This window comes from Drosophila bipectinata, chromosome 2L, assembly GCF_030179905.1.
Source record: "Drosophila bipectinata strain 14024-0381.07 chromosome 2L, DbipHiC1v2, whole genome shotgun sequence".
In the NCBI taxonomy this organism is placed as follows: Eukaryota; Metazoa; Arthropoda; class Insecta; order Diptera; family Drosophilidae; genus Drosophila; species Drosophila bipectinata.
In genome coordinates this window covers 18,769,025-18,793,242 of record NC_091736.1, presented here as the reverse complement: position 1 = coordinate 18,793,242, position 24,218 = coordinate 18,769,025, and the positions used below count along the sequence as shown (strand labels likewise).

The 24,218-nt window shown below is 44.3% G+C and overlaps 1 protein-coding gene and 2 long non-coding RNA genes across 3 annotated transcripts in view; 2 read left to right on the top strand and 1 right to left on the bottom strand.

Annotated features, from left to right (window-relative positions):
• Window positions 1-177: 177 nt before the first annotated feature.
• Window positions 178-553, top strand: LOC108132277 (uncharacterized). Its single transcript, XR_001773692.2, has 2 exons — window positions 178-286; window positions 380-553. It is a non-coding gene; the product is annotated as an uncharacterized lncRNA (long non-coding RNA).
• Window positions 554-6,545: 5,992 nt separating this feature from the next.
• Window positions 6,546-24,218, bottom strand: part of rdo (reduced ocelli) — a 44,752-nt gene continuing 27,079 nt past the window's right edge. The window contains exons 4-15 of the mRNA XM_017251859.3: window positions 14,858-14,990; window positions 13,224-13,424; window positions 11,948-12,075; window positions 11,126-11,269; window positions 10,940-11,044; window positions 10,736-10,862; window positions 10,438-10,634; window positions 10,196-10,351; window positions 9,052-9,198; window positions 8,716-8,878; window positions 8,398-8,529; window positions 6,546-8,059 (exon numbers count right to left, since the gene is read on the bottom strand). Coding sequence (XP_017107348.2) covers window positions 7,443-8,059; window positions 8,398-8,529; window positions 8,716-8,878; window positions 9,052-9,198; window positions 10,196-10,351; window positions 10,438-10,634; window positions 10,736-10,862; window positions 10,940-11,044; window positions 11,126-11,269; window positions 11,948-12,075; window positions 13,224-13,424; window positions 14,858-14,990 — 2,250 coding nt within the window. The 3' untranslated portion in view covers window positions 6,546-7,442. The remainder of the gene's footprint in view (window positions 8,060-8,397; window positions 8,530-8,715; window positions 8,879-9,051; window positions 9,199-10,195; window positions 10,352-10,437; window positions 10,635-10,735; window positions 10,863-10,939; window positions 11,045-11,125; window positions 11,270-11,947; window positions 12,076-13,223; window positions 13,425-14,857; window positions 14,991-24,218) is intronic.
• LOC138925713 (uncharacterized) lies at window positions 8,583-9,136 on the top strand. Its single transcript, XR_011441920.1, has 3 exons — window positions 8,583-8,677; window positions 8,730-8,918; window positions 8,999-9,136. It is a non-coding gene; the product is annotated as an uncharacterized lncRNA (long non-coding RNA).

The following is a 24,218-nucleotide window of genomic DNA, read 5'->3' as shown; positions in this document are numbered from 1 at the left end:
ATTAAATAATACCCGAACAACACGGCGTATTAGCAATGCAAGACTGAAAATAGCTGGGAAATCGATAATAGGTGCGTATTTTGGTTTGTTGTCTTCCGAAAGTGACGCATTTATTTAGAAATATTACGTGCATGTTGGACTATCCCACCCTTGTTTGCGTAATTCTTGTTAATTTAATTGAGGCTTTTACAATTCCCCGCTAAGTAGTGATAAGTGGACTGCTACCAGGCCAGCACTCGAGTTTCCGTGATGGGTATTGGACGTTGTTTTGCAGCCAAAATAACTGGTAAGCTGGTTTCAAATCAGCATTGGGGGAAGCATTATTTTCTCAGCTGGAATGTTTCACTTTGAAAGGTAAATGTCCTGTATTTCTTTGCAGAAACTGTCACTTTAAGACTCTGTCTGCATATTTCAATTATGTAAAAATATTCTCTCCAAAGCCCTGTTTTGTGTGCAACGAAATCACATTAGCATAAAGTAGGCTACTTAACAAAGTCAATGAACGTAATTATTATACTCCTGACATTAAAAATATGAACAAAGTTGTGTGAAATATATTGTCCTTTATTGTGTGGTCTGGGGCCCAGTCGGAAAAGTGTGTATGGATGTGTGGGTCCCCTCCCCAACTATACCCATTTGAGGGGTGTTGTAAGAGGCAGGGGTGGTGGTGGCGGCGGACAGTCGCCAAGGGTCCAACAAAACCGACAATAAGGCCCTTAATAATAGCAAAACTTTTGCACTCACGACGTGTGGGCCGTGGGCCGGCAGGAATGGCACTGGTTATGGGCTTGTATCTCATTTAAATATATTACAAGTGAACTTTTCCGAGAGGCGTTGATACGATGTTGCCCGGGAGTGATGGCAATATGTTTGTCAAATGAGTGTGAATTGATGATTGTGTTTAAGATTCAGTTAAGGAAGTGTGAAGAGCAATTAGAATCAATTATCTTTTAAGTTGGGTTTCACTTTGAAAGAGATTGGTTTTCAGATTAAATATACTGCAGTGAACTCTTTCTTGACCAGCAGTCATTAAAGCAAGGACTCTATGTGGCTTAAAGTTAAAGCCAAGCTATATTATTAAGGTTAGAGTCTTGAAAAACCAAAAAACAGGTCACTATTCCTTTCTTTCGATTCACTTGTGAGGTAATTTGGTCAATTCAAATGCCCGGCGGAGGCCGAGACAAAGACGTTGGCCAAATTGCATTGCACAATCAGCGCGATTGCCACCAACTACGGACTCCGGACTCCGGACTCTGGACTACGGAGTTTGGCCAAAAGCCCATAACAGGCATAGAAACCAATGCAATTGTCGATTCCACAATCGAAGCCCTACCAGAGCCAGAGCCATGTTCTGAGACAGAGCCAGCGTTCAACAAAACTGAAAACAATTTGGCTACTGTTTGGTATGTTATTTTAAATGTTTTCATTTCTTAAAACCATGACTATAGAAAGTACCTTAGTTAGTACTTCAAACATAGTACCTTTCGAAAAACATAAAAGTTTCAACAAGTTTTTTCGTCGCCTGCAGTTTCCGAGAACTGCTAAACTGGCCTGGACTGGACTTTTCAGGTAGGAACTTGGCGAGAACGAACAACCTTGATGCATGGCAGACATCTGCCATTGAAACGTGGGCTCGGGGAACCACAAAGTTTTAGGCCAGAAGTCCGCAGTCCGGGGCAGGGCCACTCATCAGGCAATAGCTGTTGATCAGGGCCAATAGCACGGAAAATTGCAGGGATACCGAAATTGTTGTCTTATGAAAAGTAAAAGCAAACAAAATTGGCACCCAACCTTGGCTGGCAAACTGTGCGACCTGCTGCCATTTCCAGTTACCATTAGCCGGTTGAGGCCATGTGGCATTTGAAAGGAAAACTAAAAAAACATACAGCTCCTGTGCTGCATGAGCGAACTTGGCAGCGGTGTTGTCGCCGTAGCCGTCGTCGTCGCCATCGCCTTCGCCGCCTGACGATGTGCAAACTGGCGAAGTGACAGCAAATGGCGCGGAAACTGTGTATGTGCGCCAACGTCAACTAATCGTGGGTGAACAAATCTTTATATACATGTCGGAGTATATATCCCTGCATATACGAATGACGTCGTTGCGTGTGGCAATGTTGTAGCCACGGGCCACGGACAGGTTGTTGACGCCACTCGATTGCAGGTGTGTTTCAGCCAGGATGGCATTGGCGTCGCGCCGTCAGTCCCTGATTGCTTTGACATCCGCGACTCAGGGCTGGGCTCCAAACTAATAGATTTTAAGGTTAAAGGTGGTATTAGTTTTAATTAAAAGAAGCAAAAATATGGCATGCATATATTATGAATATTATACCATGAATATCTCTAATTTTCAAGCATCTCCATAAGCACATCCTTGAGCCAAACACCTTGTGGGGCAATCAAGACCATGAATATGCGGAAACTTCTGCAAAATGCGATTGCTTTTCACTTCTCGCTTTCGTTTGCATCTGGCAAAAGCTCCGCCATTGGCACTGTCCGAAAAATGGCGTTATTGCTGGCTAATTTCCCCTGAGCATGCTTGCTTGTTAAATTGATGTATAGCAGCAGGCCAAGTACGCCCCAAGTCCATGGTATCCGGATCCGGGATCTGGGCCTGGTTCAAAGTGGCAAGCCATGTTTTCGGGAAAAGAGCTGGCGGGGCAAGTGGGCTAAGGGCAGCAGGCAGGAGCATAACTGAAAATATTGGGAAAACGGCATTGGTCGGTGGACACAACAATGCAATGGTGGCACCTGCCCAGGCCCTCCTTCCCCTCTATCCAGTGCTGGTATTTGCGGATGGGTTTTTGACACAAATTTTGCCGATGACATGTTCAATACACAGAGCTGCGTGCTTAAGTTCGCTCATCCGTATTGTTGTGCCATGGAGCCCCGACTACATGTGGCCTCCAATATTTGCAGCCTGCACGTGTTTAGGGTCGCCACAGCACCGAGTCCCGGGTAGAATGGAGTGGGTGTACGTGTTAGGCTGTGATGCCCTGTTGGCTATATGAATGGTTAAAAAACTGTATCAAAAGGCTGCGATTTTAGGATTAATTCTTATAGAGTGGTATAGCTATAATTAAAAAGATAATGTCTTTACTATCGTTTAGTAGTTACCACCGACAAAACCTATAAATTGAAAATGTAAAAAGAAGTATAGGCCCAGCTTTTTATGGCTGTTTCTCGCCAGTGTTTAAGCCACCTCTATGGAGGGAAAGGGAACGCAAACTTCATTTATCACATACCCCTGTAGAACCAAAAAATAAAAGGCAAAATGTTCCGTAGTGAAAAGCCAGGCACTCTATGCTCCTGGTTTTTTGCTTTAAGGCACTCTGGTCGGTTTAAATTTGCATTTCTGCTTGTCAGCGGGTGTCAAATAAATTTGACAATATCTACCATTTCTTTGTTTTTTCTGTTCTTGTGTTTTCTACTAGGGCCTGCCTATTTCCGTAAGCCACATTATCCTATTAAGGGATTTAATGGAGTCACACACGCGCGGGCAACTTTGTCTCTTCATAAATCTGAGAAGCCAGCACAGCGGGTAATTCCCTTCGAAGCGTAAAAAATGAGGAGCGGGAGGAGTCGCTACATTGTTTGATATATTTACCCCATATTGGATATTTATGCCTTTCACTTACCAGGTACCGCATGGATTTATGCCACAAGCGATTATGGCAAACGGCCAAAGTTGCCACCGACGGGCTCAACTTTTCCATAGTCCCCTCAAATTAGCCAGCAGCTTATGCGTGTGGCATTTAAATTATTTTATCTTTTCTGCACCACAAAAATTTATGAATTTCGAAAAGTTTTTGATAACACCCATGGGACCGTTTTGGGGCACACTCGGCCGATGCAAACAAATCGTTATCCGCTTTTCTTGATGGTCCTGCTTAACTGGGCCAAGAAGGAATAACAGTTCCATGTTAGGAGAAGTATGAAGCCGGGCTATTCCACTGAGAGACTTTAATTGATGTTTTTCCCCTTTAGACTCCCATTTCTTGCTCCAAAACCAGGAGACCCTTTAGGGATCTGTCAAAATCTATAAATGGCTACGGGCAATTCTTTTCAACTACGATTTTCCACGAACAGTTTTTGCAACTATGACATGCCACAAAAAAGACTTTTCGATGGCGAATGTATTTCTCCAGGCATCGGTTTATACATGGAGAACAATGTAGTGTAGGGCCTTTGGAATATAAATTAAGTTTAATTTGAAAATAAAATATGTAAAATTAATCAAAGATGTTAGTGTAAAAATAAGAACAAAATTCAATTCAACTGTATTAAAGTACATCTTAGAATGTTCTTTCTCTGCACAGGGCTATATCTTAATCATAGACTTCGTGCCCTGACATATCAGAGCAGGCTTGTCACACGTGTCGAACCTGTGTAGAAACCTCAGAGCCTCTCGGCAGCCCCCCAATCCATAAACCATAGAAATTGTTGATTTTCGCTCTATATATAGTATGTACTGTGTACTCATACATCTCTGGACAGGCTCTTTCTCCTCGTTTTCATTGTGTTAGCTGTCAGAGGTTAAAGCCTAATGGTTTTTGCCTTGCAACTTTTGCAAATGCTTTGAAAAGCAATTAGTACTGACAAATGCGTGCCTTGACATTGCTCCAAACTGAAGACAGTGCCTGTCATTGCGATGGAAAACAATTTATCATGAAAGGTTTAATAGTGGGATGAAACAAAGATTGATTGGCTGGGAAGGGCTGTGGGGGAACCAAAAGATTTTTCGATTAATTCTTTAAAACGATTAAATTTAAATTAGTTTGTTGGTGTGGTTCTTCTAAATTGGTAATGATTGAAACGGTCATGATTTTGATACCCCTTCCAACAAGTCCCTCCCAAATCAACTATACTAGGTCTTCGACTTCGAAGTGCATTTAATTTAATTTCGACATTTTTCCGCACTCAAGCTAAGTAAACCAATAAAGCGCAAGAGCCGCCTGGGGCACAGGTTTGGGAAAGCATCCGGAGGACCTTGCACGGCACCAAAGTTGAGTAAGCTGACTGATTAAATTTACACATCGAACCGCAACTGTTGCACACGAAGTAGTAGTAAAAAGACCGGAGTTCAAGGAGCCCATTTTATATCCTTGCCAGCAGGAACAAAGCTAGGGAAGTCGGTGCATTAAAGAAGGAAATCAATTCGAACCTGCCAGATGGCAGGATGGGTGCCGTTTTCCATCGTCAATTGCCTGGGAGCGGGCTGGTTGTTAAAATTTTTATAACCCAACCGAGCGCACACTGCGTATGAGCAATGACCGGGTGAAGTGCACTAAATGCACCGAATTAGGAAAAAATGAGAAAATAGTTCAATATTCGGGAAAACTCCCGAAGGGGTCATTCCAAGCCTCTCCAATGGCAATTTAGGGAATTTTTTGAGCCCTTTTAGCAGGAAGGATCGCTCACTTCAAATGTTAATCAAAGCTGGACAGCTGGACAGCGGCCACTCATCCCACTTCATCCCAGCAGCAGGATGTGTCAAGTGTAGCAATATTGATGTGCAATCTCGAGAGCTGCAACCACACTGCTCAATTTGCATGCCCCATGCCGCATGCCTTGGCCTAGACCCTCGACTACTCTCAAACTGCTGTGCAATTTCAAATGCATTTTCAATGCAGAACCCGAACGCCCGTGTAGAGAGCCTTTACAAGGTCCATGCATAAATTCAAATGTTTTTCCAGCCAATAAATGGAAGCCAGGAAGTCGGGGCTGGCCTGGCCTGGCCGGGTCTGGTCTGGTCTGGCCTGGCCTGGACATTGTCTCTAAGATATATGAATCGGCAAACAAATGGTTAGCAATTTTTCACGAGGCCACATTATGCATCGACTGCATCGGCTGCGATCAATACGGTTTGTTAGCATAATGGGAAAATGTCCGACGTATGCACCGAATAATATATGGGTCTCAATTGAAATTATGTTTGAATTTGATAACCTCCTACTGACGGAATTTCTCGACCATCATTAATCATTCCGTTCAAAATTTAATGTCGTGTTACATTAGGGCACAATTGATACCATGTGTCAGTGAACTGTCTTTTAAAATATTTTCCACTCCTGCCACTTCCGATGTCCCATTCCAAGCTAAATCAAAGCGAACTGATTCCCCAGCAGCTTCTGCCTTACAATGCAATCAGCAACAATAGCAATCCGAATCCCGTGGCCAAACCACTACGGAAACGGAAGCAATTTTCATTTGCGTTCAGTTTGGTTTTAGCCTGGTGTCGTCCTTGCGGTCGCTTAGGAAGTGCTCCTGCGGAAAAGCGTGAAAGGAAAGCCGAGCACATGCTCGGCGACATGTTACCAACATAATTCCAGCTGCCGCACACAATGGAGTGGGATAGATAGGATGGGGTGTCGCAGGAAAACCGCAAATGATGCAAGACTGTGCAGTGCAGTAAATGTGAATTTTTATTAAATAAATTGCTCGAGAGAGAAGCTTACCATTTCGGCGGTTTGTCCTTCCCCCATTGCCACTGGAATTGCACTATGAATTCTATGTCTTTTTGGTTTCATAAACAGTCACACTTTATTATGGAATTATTCGGTTATTGCTGTGTAAAATAAATACAATGTTTCATCTTATGATTATTTATTAAAAATGCCAACTTCTCTTGTTAATGATTCGAGGAAATAAAACAAATTAGATCGCTTGGGTTTCTAGTGGGCTCTTTTCAAATGATTGTTGGAGCTTCTCCTCCTTGGGGTTTAACCATATAGATTTTCTTATTTTCTTTCCATGCCTTACATTGAAATGTTATATGTGTATGGGAAATCTATGCCTCTAACTACGTGCTATCTTTATTTTATGTTTACTTTTAAATTCTCAAACAGCGGCTGCTCAATTTTGAATCGCATTGGCCAAATATATAGTACAAATTGTTTACCTTTTTCGCTTACTTATGAGTTAATACTTATGTACAGAATACGCTTGGTTTTCGTTTTATTTTTTTATCACATTTGAAATGTGCCAAAATAAGTTTTGTTATCCCTTTCTATACAAGTTTCGCATATAAAAAATGTTAAAATTAAATTACAAGTATCTTATAGTGAAACACTGGTAAAGTTCTTTAATTGCAAAATGGCAGTATGAAATAATTTTGGGCCATGATGATGATGATCGAATGGGGAGTCGCAACTAGCGGCTCGCGAGTGATTAATGAACTCAATTGCAAACTCAAATCCTAATTACTGCACTCCAGTATGACCCCGCATCGCCATTAATTATACGCCCTGGCGGTCGTCGGCAGGACCTGATTTGGCCGTTCCGTCGGTTTATTCGTTCAAATCTCCTGCGGCTTACGTCGGTGTCGTGCTCAATGTTTGCTGGGCAAACTTGCAGTTCTGGGATGCTAATGCTGATGCAGCTGCGGCTGTCGCTGCCGACGAGGTGGAGAACGAGGAGCTGGCGAGTCCCGGCGCACCCCTGGGTCAGTTAACGCTGACCAGCGGCTCCAGCGTGCTGCTCAGATGCACCAGCTGCTGCTGCACGTCCCGCAGGCTGGCGAGGCTGCCATCCAGCTGGTGGTGTAACGACGGTGGCGGAGGCGGTGGCAGCACCACCACTACAGCCTCGGCTGGGGTGGGCAGTGGTAGCGGCAGGGCTGTGCCGGCCTGGGAAGGGGCACCGGGAGGCAGGACCGTCGCTGCCGCGGCCACAGCGGCCAGGGTTGTGGCCGAGCCGGGTGAATGTGACACGCTGTACATCAAACTGCCCATGTTCGGGTGATGCTGGGCCAATTGGGGCGGCGGCGGGGCAGGAGGCAGCATCATATCGTCAATGGTGCAGACGCGATCGTCGACTGGAAAAGTAAAATTAATCTCCTTGCCCTTTTCCTCCACGGAGACTCCTGTGTGAACAGGAGTGCTGCCGTTGCTCCGACTCTGGCCATTCGTCTTAGCCCCAGCGTTTGTTTCTGCTTCAGCTCCTGGGGCTGTCGCGGGGGACGTAGCCAGGGTCAGTGTGGTCGTGGTTGTGGGCGAGCTCCCATTTCCCAACGTCGTTATAGTGGCAGCCTCCAGATTCTTTTCCAGGCATTTACTTTCGCCTGGGAGTAGTTAAAAGAAAAGAAAACATAATATAAAAGTAGGATTCGGAAAAAGAAAAACGTTAGGGCGTCTTAGAAGGAAACGGAAATCCGTTTAAAAATAAAAAACAAATAATTTGCTTTTTCAATAAGTTGGATTTTGAACATCTTGGCCATTGCAAAGCCCTAAAGATGAACTTTAGTTACCAAGCCAAGAAACGATAATTTTTTCTAGGATACCATTTCTAAATTCTTGACTATTTAAAATTTGGCACCTGCAGATAGCCTGAGTCAGAGTTTAGAAGGCATTTTTTTTACCTGCCTTTAAAATAGAGATTTATTCGCTAATCTTTACTTACTGCCGTTTAAGTGGTCCTCTCTAGTGTAGTAACGAGCGCGATTTTTTGAAAAGCAGGCAACCAGGGACAGTATAATGACGGCAATTAGCACAAAGATGATGCCACCCAAAATGGCCAGAGTATTGAGACCGCCTGTTGGAGAAATTAGGAGGGATTTTAAAGAGACATAGGATTTAAAGATTTACATTTTCATGAGTTCCTTTTTATGTTTTATTTAAATAAGCCTAAAAGTTTTCTTTGTAATAAGTTTTTGTAGCATGCATTACAGGGGAACACTTATGTAAGTATTTCTATTGCCAGTTAATAAACTCTTCTTACCGTGCTCAAGAAAGTTATAGGAAGTGCTGGCGGCATTCTGCTCTTCGTCGGTGATGAAAGTTAGGCAATCGTGCAGCCCGTTAATGTCCAAATTATTTATTTCCGCACCGCGCAGGCTCTTGGGCAAAAAGCAAATGGGATACGTATCCCATTTCCATTGCAACTATTCGATAAAAATATAGAGAAAATTGTGAAAATAAAGGGTGAGTGTGAAAAGCGTATCTTGTTGGGCATCATCAATCAGCTCCCGCAATGAAAACTAATTGAAATCGAATTTTTGCAGCGCTTGCCGACTCTGCCAACGTTTATTTCGGATGCAGTTGGAATTTCACTTACTTGGCGGACGACATTTATTAATTTTCCCATGTGACATTCATCGCATATCAGAGGATTGTTGTCGAGTCGCACGTTTCGTATGCCTTGGATTCTGAGGGCTGTGTCCTCGCTGATGCCGTGTAATTGATTCCGAGATAAATCCAAAAACTATTGGGCGAAATGGAAACGAGGCCAGGAAAATGGCCAGAAAGTTCAATTAAAAGTGCATTACAAAGCTGGATGGACGAAGGGGGACGGATGTTGAACTAAAGTTTAATTTTTATTGGAAAAGTCTGCTGGTGAAATGACAATTAGCTTAGGAGTACGTAGACACGCACTGAGGGAAAGAGTTTTCAATTGGCTAGTCCTGAAATATTTCATATTGAGCCTTTTAGCTTTAATAACCAAACAGTGTTACTACTATGTAGTTTTTGGTAGTGTAACACAGAGGGACGCTCCTACAATCAGACAAAACAATTTGGTAATTTTTGGGCCAGCCACAATAACAAGACCCAAATGGCTTGAGTGAAGTGTATACACAATTAAATTCAATTAAAATGAAAGGCTTAATGGCTATAAAATGATTGTTGTTGCTCCTCCGGATGCTGGAGCTGCTGCACAATAAATTTGGCCATAGTCAACAGCAACAATAACAGCAAATTCGATGCCAGCACGATGGCAACAAAGGATCCCCACAGCCCAGCAACGAAAACAATCCGCAAGAAGCGATTGCAAGGACAACAGTCGGAGAACAAAGACAGGGGGATGACAGACATGGGGTGACAAACAACGGGTAGCGAGATGGACAACGGAATCCTCGTCGTTCTCCGGGTGGGTTGCGATATAAAGCCACGGCTCTGGCTTGTTGTCAGAAATGTATAAACAGAAATGGCAAACGCTAACGAAAACTGCAAATACTCCATCCCGCATCCCGTCGTATTGCATTCCGGGACCCTCAATTCCAGTAATGGTGCTGTGCTGGGCAGTGCCCTCCTGTCGCAATGTTTTACAATGAAATATTCTACAAATTGGCTGGAAAAGAATCAACAGTCTACATACGAAAAGGATGTGAAATCACTGGACAATAGATCTCCGGTCTAAATGGGTGTGCCCCGTACGACATTTCATTCAGAATTATTGCCCAGGTGAGCAGTGACTGACTTACCTCCAGCTCCCGACAGGGATCTATGACCTCCAGGGCTGTGTTGTTCAACGAATTGCCGGAGATGTTGAGATACCTCAGCTGCTTGAAGGGGTGCAGTAGGCCAACAGGCATTGGACCCATATCCGCAATGGCCAGATGGGTTAGTTGGGGTATGAGCTGAAAAAAATGAGTTTGTACAAGTCAGGTTATAATAAAATATAGATGAGATAAAATTGATAAGATGGTTTCAAGAGCTTTCTTACCTCGAAGGTTTCTCTCATTTCCCTGAGATCCATTTGCACGTTGCCGCTTATGTTGAGGGTTTGCAGGTTGCTTAAACTCCTTATGGATTGCGGCTCGAGACGCACCAATTTGTTGTAGGACAGATCCAAGAATGTCAGATTAGTCAGCTGAAGAAACGAGTCATTGGGCACTTTGGCCAGCCGATTGTACGATAAATCTGAAAGGATTGAAATGAAGCCAAAGGAAATAAAGAAATCGAAATGAATAGAGAGTTCTTGAAGGGAAACTGGGAGTGGGTATAATTTCTGTGAGACGCACCCAAATGATTAAGACTCTTCTGCATCCGAAAGAGTTGGTCCACCACCACGGACAATTGATTGCCATCCAGAAGAACTTTGGTGAGTCGCTTCACATCCCTGAACTCGTCCTTGTCTAGGAACTTAAACTGCGGGAAGCAAGAGAATAATTGGAAAAACTCTTCAAAAGGGGCGGCGAGGAATAAGGAAAGTTGCGGAGACAAACCTCGTTGCGTCCCAAATCCAATTCGCTTAAAAGCGGCAATAAATTGTACATCTGCGGATTGATTTTTTTCAGCTGACAATTGCGGCACTTGAGTACTTTGAGTTCCTGGCAAAACAAAACAAAGCAATACAAATACAAAGCAAAGTTAGCAGTGGCTTCTCCATACAAACGCGGCATACAACTCACCGGCACATCGCGAAACACATCCGGCTGTAAATCCTGGAGCGGATTTCCGCTCAGGTCCAGATACTTGAGTCTGCTCAGCATGAAGAAGTTGCGCTGCACGAGCTCCACAATCGAGTTTTCGGCCAAATTAAGACGTCGCAGATCCTATTCGCAGGGCAGGGCAGGGCAGGGAAGGAGAAGAGGGCAATTTACCAAGTTTATTACGGCACGCACTGAATTAATAATATATTTTATGATCAAGCTCCACACAGCTCTAGCTAATAATTCATAAATCAGGCAAATACTGCCGAGGCACGGTCCGGAAACTGCCAAAAAAGTTGCAAGCATTGCAACTGCAAGCAGAAAGTGCAGTGGCAGTGGCAGTGGCAGAGGAAAGCGGCAAGTGGCAAGCGGAAGAGTGGGAAAGTGGGAGAGGAAGTCGCCTGGGCGCAGTGGAAAACAAAATCGAAAGCAAATTGAAGACAACGAAACTAACTTCTGTGCACTGGCACTTCCGTGGGAAAGAGTACCAGAAGAACTTAAATTCAAGCACGTACAACTTTTCCTTTTGGCCCCCAAAATGGGAGCAACAAATTTTCAGTTCTGGCAGTACCAGAAGCACCACCAATACCAAGGCTATTAAAAATGCCACACAATTTATTACAAGCCGAATGAGCTCGTGCAAAAATTGCAATCATCTCTGAGATACAAGCTGCGGCTGATGCGGGAAGTAATAACTGCTTCCGAATGATATTTCTGTTAATTAAGGTGCACATCGCTTTAAAATTGGTTATGAGATTCCATATCGGACATACAGAAAGGCTATGAATCTGATATACTCACCGTCAGATGGCGAAAAGTCGAGCTGGCCATGCGTAATATTTTATTTTTTGATAAATCCAATTCAATCAAATTATCCTGGCCGCGAAAGTTGTTCTCCGTGATGTTTGTAATGTTGTTCTTCGACAGATCTGCAGGTGACAGCCAGAGATACAAAGTTAATACATAAAGGGAATTAAAAACATCCGTAAAGGGGATCAAATTTAAAGGGCTCTCACTGTAAACTGAAACAAAGTTCTGCATAAAGCAAACTCGAAGCACATTACACATACGCCCCATTGTCTAGCTGAGAGCCAGAGGCAGGCCACGCCTCCTTGAACATTCTACAAAATTAATTTAAATAGAAATGGAAATGGAAAAAGGAACTAAAGCCAAAAGAAATGCCAATTGTTTCGCTGCCGGAAAAAACGCTCAGCTCGCTGCAGCTCTGTTTTTGTAGCATGTGTAACTTCTGACTGAAGCGAGCCAGAAAACATGGGGAACCTGCCTCCAAAAATAAGATCCGGGCATGTAAATAATTGGAGGGCAGGGCAGGGCAGGGTTGGGCAGGGTTGGGCAGGACTGGGCTGGGCTGGAGCTGTAAACCGCCAGCGGGGGGCGGAGGCGCACATAAAGCACAAATAAACAAGTTTAAAGCCCCAGCGATATCGGAGCATTGCTTTCATTGGGTTTTACACTTGCTTTCGCCCCCCAGGACCTCAGCCAGCCAACCAGCACAATCTTATTTTATTTTTCGGGCGCTTTTTGCTGTTTGGCGCATCAATTTCAATTTTATTGACAAGACAACCATCACCAGTCGCGGCAGTGACGAAGATTAAATGCCCTTTATCTTAAAATTTGAGAGTTTAATTTAGAACTCAGTATTCAGGACTTTCGACTAAGAGAGTTGTAGATATTCTTAAAAAGAATCCACCAATCTATTTAATTTTCCCCGCACAAAATAAATAAGAAATTTAGAGGACCCTCTGAGTCCGGCTGTAAGTCCTGCTTCATCCTGTGTTGTCCTTTCTCGGCCTGCCACTGGTGTGCTCATTTAACGTTTTGCAACGCGTCCGCTGCTTTATTTGCGTTTGCATTTCAGGTTTTACGAGCCTGCAGGACAAGCGGATGGCTTCGTTGCGTCTTCCGCCCCGACTCTTCCATATTATTTGCATATCAGCGAGTTGGTTTTAAGAGCGCGCAGCAGCTGCTTAAATTGAAATCGCTGCCTTCCATCGGATTTATGTGTATCAGGACGAATTTAAGAGCCTTTCGGCCTCGTAAAGGATTGATTACTCACCTAATATCCGCAGATATTTGAGGCCCCAGAACGACTCTGCTCCGATGGCTGGCAGGTTGGAGTCTGTTATCCGCAGGATCTCCAGCTTCATGAACTGCCTCAGGGCCGGGCCAATCGTAATGGAGTTGCGGGGCCCTCCGATGACAATAACCTTGACATCGATGTCCAGCTCGTTGGCGGAGAGCAAGGAGTTCAGGCCACCTGCGAAGTAAAAATACAATTAAAGCCCAACAGCTAAACTAGTTGAGGTCGAGTGGCCAGGCCACTTGAACTAATTTTATTGTGGCAACGGTTGTAAACCACAAACTACACGGCAAATAAAAGATTTAGTTCCTAAATTTAAATAACACTTAGCCCAGGGCTCGTGACCCGGCCGTAAGATCATTAATTGCAGACCCGACCTGGGGGTGCACCTTTTTTTGGCACGCGGACAATGCCGGGCTTTGGCATGGCATCTATTTAGAATTTTGCGAGTAACTACGAGTACAACTAAACGGATCCCAGTTACCATTAACATCGCATTTGTATGCAGCACAATTTTTACATTTGGCTCACTTTCTATTGTGCGGAGCTGGCTGGGGCTTCTGAATTCGGATCTGGGCTTTATGTATTTCGCATGGCAGGGTGTGCCGGCTATAGATGTGAATAGCTGAGGGTGAAGTTGCATTATAATGCGCTCATTGTTGCAGCAGTTTCTACTTTTTGTATATTTTTATTTTGTTGGCTGAGCACGCTGCGGGAATTTTCATAAAAATGCTGAGCATTAACACTGATTGTAACATATTTTAACGCGCACCCAGTTTTATTTTGTAGCTAGCCTTCTGTTTAAGAGTTTTTGTTTTTTGTTTGGCGGGGTCATAGTTGAAGTAAAGATAAGGGTTGCTCATTAGCTTAGCTGCGGGAATTCTAACAAATTGCAGCTTAGAGAATATTAGTGAAATTTATTGCCCACAGACTTTCAGCATGAAGAATCGTTAAAGCGGTTTATGTTTGCGACTCTGAATAGTTGCAAAGTTTTGATAAAATCTGAATTTAAATCTCCCATCTCCGTTTAAGTCTTGACAATAATTAAAAGCTCTTCTTGAGTTTGTGGATTGAAATTCAATCGACAGGAGCCCTGGATTCAAAGCTGTTCGAGGACCTACGATGTGTGTCCTGGCCAAACAAGCGTTAAATTGAAATTATAGATTTTCGGTGAGTGTGGGCGAGTGCAAAGAAAAGTAGATGAGCTAGGAGGGAGAGCTGGAAAAAAATTGGAAAAAAAAATCCCCAGCCACAGCGACGACGGCAAATGACAGTTGAACAAATTGAAATTGTCAGACATTTAAGGAAAATAAATGGCCGGAGCTTTAAAAGTAATGTCCGGGGGATCTCCCCCATTCCCATTCCTAAGCTCATCTGTGGATGGCGTGTGTGCCGGGAATTTGCTCGAATCAAAGCATCTTATCGCACCGCTGGAAGTGTAATTATGATAGTATCCAACAGAGTGGGTTGTAGTACGGCCCCCACTACGGCCACGCCCCCAGTGATTTTGCATAATTTGCCAACGCTTACGTTCCCCCATTTTTCTTCCTTCATCCTCGCAGTGCCGTGTCCTTATTGGTTTCGCCTTTTGCATTTATTGCGCCACTTACCTTTTGTACAGATGGCCTGATAACGATCCAAGTCGTCCACGCTGCATTGGCATTCAGTGGGGCATTTCCTCCTCGTGTTGCTGAACATCGCCGGCATTATGCACAGGCTGAACAGCAGCCACTTGAACAGCATCTGCCGGGGACAGGCCGCAAAATGGGTTGAAGTGCAGAGCAATGGAAAGAAAGAAAGAACCGGAGAGATGCAAAGTTATTTCAGTTTTTCTTCAGTTTCTTTTCAGGCTGTGGTTAGAGAATGCAATTAGTGGTGGATGTCTTTTGTGGGTCAGTGTGTCCAGAGGGAGACTGGCAATGAATATTTTAATGTAGGCTGGTAGACAGTGACATGCAAGGAAAAACCTATTGAGAAACGAGATTCCTGTGAGCCATATTCCAAAGTATCGCACCAAATATTCGATCTTTCATTCGATAATCTGCGCCCTCAATCGCCACAGCTGCTAATCTCTGTATAAAACCGCGATGCCCAGACCACCCCAATGCACTAACTAACTAACTCCCGCCCGCCGAGGAGCCATTCAAATTGAAATCAACGTGGTGTCACATGTTGACATTGTTCCAGCTGCTCCCCCACTTGTCCTGGCACTCTGCTACACAACTTTTTGTTTTCCATACGTGCACTGCAAGTTTAGCGGTTTTGTTACATAGTTTCGTTTTGTTTTTGAGGCCGGAGTGATTGTGCTAGTGGGTCGGGGAGAGTATTGCGTATACGCCGTGTTGACCTCGGTGATTTGTGGTCGCCGCCGCCAGGACACTGGGACACTTGTGCGCCGCGGCCAGCGATAAAGTGCGGTGTTGGTCTTGCGGTTCCGATGCAGTCCAGCGTGCTGCATAAATTAGCCGCAGCACATTGTGGTTGCAGAACAGCGACAAAAAAAAATATATTCTAAAATTTTGGGCGGAAAACGGCGGACAAACCGAAAACGATTATGCATTTTTACCTCAAAAATTAATGTTTCTGAAGTTTTGAATTGCATTTTTTGCAGTGCCACGTTAACCATTTTAAATTTGTCTAAGAGCCAAGACCTGAAATGCATTGGGAAATTAAATTTCGGCCTGCCTGGATGCGGACGCGTCGGCTTTTCTTGCCAGACATTTCGGAGGACATGAGAAAGCCTCAGGATTTATGTGCAGCAGCACATTTTTCATTTTACATATTTTCGGGGCGAGATCGCAGAAGGCCGAAAGAGTTGTCTGGCTGGCAGTAACTGTCAAGTTTCCGGCTCATCGTCGGCACCTTATGCATTGTGCTGGTGCCGGATTTGTTGTCAGGATATTGCCACTGGGCCCGGCTGAGTAATATTTCTGCAAAAGTTGCTGCGGTAAAAGTGAAAAATTGCGACAGCCTCCGCCACAACTCGGCCCGTCAGGACACTTTTTTCCACTCAAGACGGCCGGAGAAGTTCCCGCAGCTACACACCCTTAACTCTTTATTCGCACTCTCACACCCAATTTAACATGGCACATAACTCACAATAAAGTTCCAAACTGCATTCAAAAATGGAAGTTTTTATAATGTATGCAGTGCAAGCAAGCGCACTCCCAAAATATAAATCCATCCTTCGCGTACGAGTGCCCCGAGGCAGGAATTTAAATTCAAATTGGGTGTCACACCTAGGAAATAATGTGGGGCATAAATACGCCTCAAATGCATTACAGTGGTGGCTTGACAGCCCAATCAATGGCTCCTCTCGAAGACATATGAGGAGGCTACCATATGGGGGCTGGAGGATTGAAAAACTATTAGGTTTATAGAAGCACTTAAAAAATTATTAGTGACTTTATTGTTAGGGATGGAAATAAAAGTCCCCAGCTCTCAAAAGTTAATCCCATTGGTGTTGGTAAACCAACAATCAGAGGCGGATGGCCCAGAAATCAGCATCTGCCAGACTCGTTAGCCACCCGAGACCAAGGCTAAGAGCACGCGAGGTGCGTCCGGACATCCAGCCAGCTGACGTCCTACACGCTCCACTTGGACTTTCGGCCAACTTTTGGGATGCCTGCAGATGGCGCACGCGAAGCCGCTAAAAGTTGTGGAAGAGGAAGTGAGTGGCGCTCCGGAGCAGAGTAGTTGCTGATATCGGCTTTCAGCACATGCTTGGCCCTTTGCCTATTTAAGCACTGGCAACAATATTGTTTTCCGAAGGCAAACTTATCGGAGAAGCACTCCCAAGGAACAGAAACAAAAGCCTAGAAAGGCTGAGGGAAAGCAGACATTACTCATACGCCTACGGGCCACGACGGATGTGGCATTTAATACGTTCACTGCTCTTGTAATTGAATATGATAAATCAAAGCAACTACGGGTCGGAGCGGAAGTGGTTGGAGTAAGTAAGCCCTTCTCGAATTACGCACACAATAAACTCTCGTTTGCCGGCCAGCCGAACTGCGAACGGTATTAAATTTGGTAAAAAGAGCCAAGGGGATGAGCCTTGACCCAGGCCCTATTCAAAACCAAATAAATCTCAATACTTGCCAAGGGAGCAAAATCAAATTACGTTAAATTTCTGCCCCCAAAAAGAAAGCACAGAAATCAGAAACAAAACGTTCCGAAACATCTGGCAGAGCATTATGAATTATGCCCGCTGCTGGGCGTGGCCGATTTGCGCCTTTGGCTGACCGACGAGGGCAACATTAAAATTCATGAACACATTTATTGCCAATTACTGCAAGGCCCGGCCACGTTTATATATACAGGGGCGAGAACCAAGTCCCAGAAACCACACACACCAACAGCGCCCTCTCCCTATGGAAGCTCGCAGCAAAAGTTGGTAACAAAATGTATTTCGGACCCGGTTGGCGTGATTTCGTTGGCCTTTTTTTTGTCGGCCCCTCATAAATTGATAAATTAGATTTACGCTCGAGAAATTATATTACAATATAATACATATTATTTCCGTCTGCAGATTTGTTTTTTATTATTGTGCTGTGTGCCGCCAAATTATTTTAAAGCCCGCGAATATTTCATACATCAGTTTCTGATGCTTCAACCCTGGACACTTAATTTATGGCCCTCTTTTTGTATGAAAGTGGAATTGTTGAGTTATGGTTTTTATAAAGGTCGGTCTACGCAAAAATGTTGTGTGATTTACCAAACCAAAACTGTTGATCGAGCAAAAATTTAAACGAATGAAAAGGCCTTGAAAAATAATATTTTGCTTCAATATTGCCCGGATAAATTAAGCAATTTGCAATCCTCGTGTGTGGCGGCTATGACGGGCATTTTTTATCAATTTCCAAAGGCCCGCGGCTGCCAGTAAGCTACCGGGATTGAGCAAAGTGGCGGTGGCGATGCGTGATTATGCCTCCGAGCAGGACACTAGGAAAAATTCTGGCCTATACTTGGGTGTATACTTGAAAGTATAAGACATATATTTTAGCTAAATGCTCCACTAGACAAAGAAAGATTAACAATAAATATTGTTATAATTATTATTGAGAATTAGGTGCATATTTGATTTCAGTGTGAAAGCCAGTTAGAAGCCGGCATGGTCACGAAAGTGTTCCTCGAACCGCCTTCGTCGCCGTTATCCTTGCCTGCCGCAGGATATAAAAGACTTGAGCGATTAGTTGAAGAACGTGCGGTGCATGAGAGCAAAGAGCCAGGCACTAGCAGCCAGAAGCCTGGCGCCTGGTGCCTGGGATCCTTGGCCCGGTATCAGCCAGCAGGTCAAGACTGGAGACGGAGCCGTGGATGTAGCTGGGAAATGGAATTGGCCACGTGCTGGCCAACATCGCATGCCGGGCTCACATAAAGCTAAGCCCCGGCAAACCGCTGAAGAGCTTTAAGCCACGCCGACGACCTTCCCGGGGATTTACATGAGAAAACCAAATTGTCGTTTATGGATACACAGGGACATCTGTATCTTGGGGATATTGGGCCCCGAACGAGGACTCCGACTCACACGTGCCCGATTGTAGCTAGCTGCAATTGTTGTTTACAAACCAGAGCCAGCACGTCCTACCTGCTCTTCCTCAAGTCTCTACTCACTCCTCTAAAAAACACCGTATTTTCCTTGATTTATTTTCACACTCAAATGTGAGAATTTTCATGTAATTGCCTCTGTGTGAACACGAGGAAATTTATATATAAAATGGACCGGGCTAACCCCGGGGTGTGTGCAATCAGCTGCAGATTTTGTCGCTTGTTTTTTGGGTCATTTGGTCAATGCGATTAGTTCGGCCACACCCACAGAGCCCACAGATTGTGTCAGTGTCTGTGTATCTATGTGGGTGGGTGCCCCATGCGGAAGTGTGTCCATGTGTCCTCGCAGCAGCAGTAGCAGAAGCCAAGCGGAGGGGACGACATTAAGCTGACATTGGCCAATTAGGCACGGCAAATGAGCAGCAATCTTTTGAGGCAATGATGCCTAAAACAGGGATTAGTGTCCCTGCCCTACGCCACGCACACCTTGACCATCGATGTCGAAGGGACAGTGATTGGCTGCACTGAGAAAATTTTCAGAAATTTATAAGCAAGTTCTATATTTTCTGTTTTAAGAAATGAGGTAACAGTAAGAGTAAGAGTATTAGAGTATGATATAGACTATTTTTCCAGTGTAGAATCTCTCCCCATTTCCTTAAGATATTGATTCCAATTTACTCTACAACCATATTGGTCTTCGAGGGCATTAAAGGGAATTCTCGATGAATCCGTCTTCCTTTCACCAGCCTTCACTTCACTCGAACTGCGTGTGGCCACTGGCCAGCTTCCCCCGATTCCTTTCAGCTTTGTTATTTTATTTCTGTACTTGCCGTTTCGAGAACCCTTCACTACCACTTCCAGGCTGTCTTAGGTTTCACTCGGCAAAGCGTGGCGAGATATTAACTTTCCACTGACCGACCGAGCGGCGAGGCACAAACGACGTCGTCATAGCGTCTTGCCCGCGGATTTCCTTACCCGTCAGGCACAGAGCCCACCTGGCGAGGCCTGGTCATGGTCACAGTTACAGGTGAAGCTCCAGCTACATCTCCTTTTGTCGGCTTTGTTTGCCTTCTGATTGCATTTTTAACGCTTCACGCCAGGTGGGCGCATTGTCTCTGGCCCGCTTTCGGAGCCCACCTTAATTGAATTGCAAATGCTGAAGAATTAAAGAAGAGACCGAGTACACTGGCCGGATTATGGTGTGCTAATGGTAAGTTGATTGAATTAAAAGAAAGTTGATTAACTTGAGAGCTCCTTTAAATGCAGTCGCTTCTCCTCGCTTAACTTTCAATTATCCTCGCACCCGGAATGCGTTTACAGGTGCCTGCCATTCACAATTCCCTGGTTTATTTTAATGCACTTTTGTTGTGTGTTTGTTCGGGGAGGCTTTAAATTTAAATGCGTTTTAATGCCACTTGAGCTGACAGCGGACAGTGGATTTTATTTTTATTCAATTGCCCACCGACCAGATGCATTTTACAAGGTAATTTCGTAAATGTTTTAAATACATTTTCCGGCAGGTGTGAAAAATATTTGATTGCACCGAAGACATCCAGTATTCAGAGCTGAAAGTCCTCTTAAGGATTATCTGATGGCAGCGGGTTTTGGCAAACCGGAATTCCCGTAAACTTTCTGCATTACAGCAACTTAAAGTTGGACCTTTGAAAACTTTATATTTGTCGGGCTTGCTCGTGTTAAAGTTCGGCGCCAATTTGCCGATTCAACGGCGACTTTAGCTTCCATTTTTCAATACGTTTGTTGCTCTGTTTTATTTGAGTTTCTGGACGGGAAACTTTCTCCTTGTCCTTCAATTTCGCAAAGCAAATTTTGCCATTAAGCTCCGCTTGACTTCCAGGGAGGCACTCGAGACTCCAGACGGCTCGTTGTAGATGATGTTTCCATTTAAATTTATCATTTTTTAATGAGACTCTTAATTACAGGCCGGCTGCCAGGCCTGGGGTGGAGCGTGCTACAAATAATGCTACATCGCTAATTGTTTCCGCTTGTTCATTTGGCCAAGACCCTCCCCAGAAACACGGGCGCACAAAACCTCACCTCAAAAGGACACAAAAGGAGCAGCTCCTATATCACTTTCCCACAGAGCCTCGGCCGTCCTGGAGTTGGATTGTGTGTGTCTCTTGTGTCGACTAAGCCGTCTATCTCCTCACCACATTCCCAGCTCTAGACAAACACACACTCCGGCAGACAGACTCTTCATTAGATTCGTTTAATTTAACTTATTTGCGACGGCAAGTCACTCCAATTAAATCACAGTCTTTAAGTCGTTTGGCCCAGGACGAGCTAAGAGAGACAGATGGCAACTTTGACTTTTCAAGGCTTTTAATTTAATGGGTGAATTAAATAGTTTACTCTTCGGCGTGGCAATGGCTGAATAAAATATTTCTTACATTCATCATGCAACCGAAAATACATTTTGATTAGATCAAGTGTTCCACGTCACTCAAAATTAGTGGCAAAATAAATCTAACTTTTGAATATTTTCTAGTGTTTTTGTTTTCATTGTTTGCCCTCTGGAATTTGGCCAAAATTAGCACGTTCTTCGCTTCTGTGTGGGCTAATGGAATTGACTTGTTGAGACTCCATCAAATCAGCGCCTATCCACTTAACCCCAATCGTCCACCCACTCCAGCTGATTGAAGCTGTTCAATTCCATCGCCACACGTTTCAATATTTATTATTGTCTATTGACATTGAGCAGGATGGGAGTGGAGGGCGGAGTGGAGAACACATGACACACAGAGAGATGATGACTCCTGAAATGAATGAAATGGATACCACCAGGCCACCACGAATGCAGAGCAAACACATGCGGAATTTTTCGAAACGAGGAGATCAGAGGTCGGGGGTTGGGGTTCGGAGTGCCAATAGCAAACATATTATTGACATTTTATGGTTGGAAAATTCATGGAAAAACAATCAAAAGGGTAACGGGCGCCCTTGCATCCAGGAGGCTGGTTCTGCACCCACGCACGACTGGCCCGAGCCCGGGGCTGGGACAAGATGGTGGAGATGCTCCTGGCGTTTGCCGGGCCACAAGTCGATTAACAGTTTGATTGAGTTTTCCCATATATCCGATGCGGTATTTGCGGTTGATGTGTTTAAAAGTCAATACAATGTGACGCACACACAGGGGGGGCTAAGGCGGGAAAAGGGAATCTTAATGGAAAAATGCCTCATAAAAATGTTATGCGGCAAATATTTGGAAGGGGGCAAACGAAGAAGGATTGATGTCCTTGCAATTCGGAAAACGTAATTAAAAAGTTGCTCAGTGACAGCCTGTCGGCAGGAGTTAAATGCGTCCGAAGCCGAGGCCTCACAACTGAATTGTTATAAATATTAAACGATGCGACAAGGCTTCAAGAGTCCTTGGCCTCCTTTCGGCCTCCGTTCTCCGGCGGGCAGAACAAAATATTACTTACCACTGCAAAAATGTTTGCCATTGATAAATTAGTGAAAGCATTCACAGCACTGGGCACAGGACCTCTGGACGGGACAGGAGGGAGCCGGGCTCTGCAGCTGCTCTGAACATATTTTCTTTTCACGGCATCTCAAACAAAAATACCATAACGAGCCCAACGGGAAGGGCAGCGGGATCACAAAAAGCAGGTCACCATCGGTTGACTGACTCTGCTCCAATTCGATTCCGTCCTTTAGTCCCTCTGCCCTTCGCCAGCCCAATGGATTGAAATAATAAGCCGGGACAGCAACTTGGGTAGCCAGTTTATTCGAGGGTGGATGCAAATTCGAGGGGGAATTCCAGGATACACCAAATAATGCTCGTTTAGTTTTTCGGGACAGGGAGGTCCCAGCTTTGAATGGAATTCATTTGCGAGGATTTCCCAATAATTTCCCAATTGAACCGGGCTTTGACAGACTGGGAATAAAGAGCTCGGACCCCGGCACTCATCTGTGGCATAAATTATCGCAAACAAAATGATTAATGGCCTTGTACTGATGGGCGACGAGTGTCATTGGTAGTCACAAGTGCTTGATAAGTGCCAGAAACGGTGTGATTAATTTTAATTTTAATATTTATTTTTGACGAGTTTATTGAAAGTGGACAACCAGAGCTTCGAGTTAAATAAGTAAGCAATTAAAGCTTATGTTTTATTTTATGAGAATGGCTTATTTTTGATCTCACCAAACCGTTTAATTTCAACCTGAAAAGCCATTTATTGCTTTCGTCCCACCTACCACATTTAAGGCAGGCGGTGCCTCGCTCGGAAAAAAATTAATCAACTCTAAGCTGGCAGACATAATGCGGGCATCTGAGAAGCCGTATTAATTAAGGCGAGTTTATGATTAAGAGCCGTAGGACCCTTCCGCAGCCTCCGCCGCTCCTCGACCGACTTTGATAACTAATTTACACACATTTATTAGTCGCTGTGCAGCTGGACAGATAAGCCAAGGCTGAATGCCTGGTAAATGGTAAATGGCAAATGGCATAACGTTGCTCATACGCCATGTGGTGCCTGCGGTGCGCCAATAATGCTGGTGTCTGCCCCAGCTCCCACACAGTTGCGCTGCCGTCCCCCCAGGAGAATGTGTCAAAGGGCGCGTTTAAAGCTTTCAGACTTAGTGGAAAATCTCGCTGCTGCCATTGTTCATTCCGCTTTTGGCAAGTGCAATCTCAGACGCGCGATGGCAAGGCAACAACCCCACCACAGGCTTCGTCCCTCTTGGCCCGACATTTTACGCATTAAAGCGTCCTTTAACCCACTCACTCGTGTAAGTTCGCTGCTTAAAGAAAGTGCCTTAAAAGCGAACAGACTCTACGGGGAAGAAAGTGCTAACAGCGAGGGTAGTAAACTTGGCCATTAACTAGCTGCCGTTTTAATTAAAAACTACATTTCTAGTCTGCGCTCTTTTTTGTTTTCCAACATTTTCACACTGCAGATTCCTTGAGCTCTCAAATGCCCTGATATATGCGAGTAATTTCGTTTTATGAGTCACTTTATGAGATATGGCCCGGCGACGGGGTTGCTGTTCGCATAATGATTAAAAATTCAATTTAGTCGACGCTCAAAATGTAATTATTTATGATGTGTTCTTGGCCCAGGAGAGTGTGGGCCTTTGGGTGTTTTACACCTCACACTTTAAAAGTCAACAACTACGTAAAGGAGTGACTAGGAAAAGTGCGTTAATTTCTTTTAAAATCGATTTATAATTAATTTTATTTAAAGGCAAACTATAAGAAAACCTATATATTACAAAGTTTTCGAGTGCTCTTCTATTTCTAGATCAATTTTCCATTAATCTGTAAGAACATTCGATGGTAGTCTCTTGAAAATATATATGCCCTATATGGCTCACAGAAAACTCTGCATCTTGGCATTTTCGATGCTTGAGAGTTTTTCCGAGTTTTTCCCTAAAGGATCCACAGTGATGCCTATATCTTCT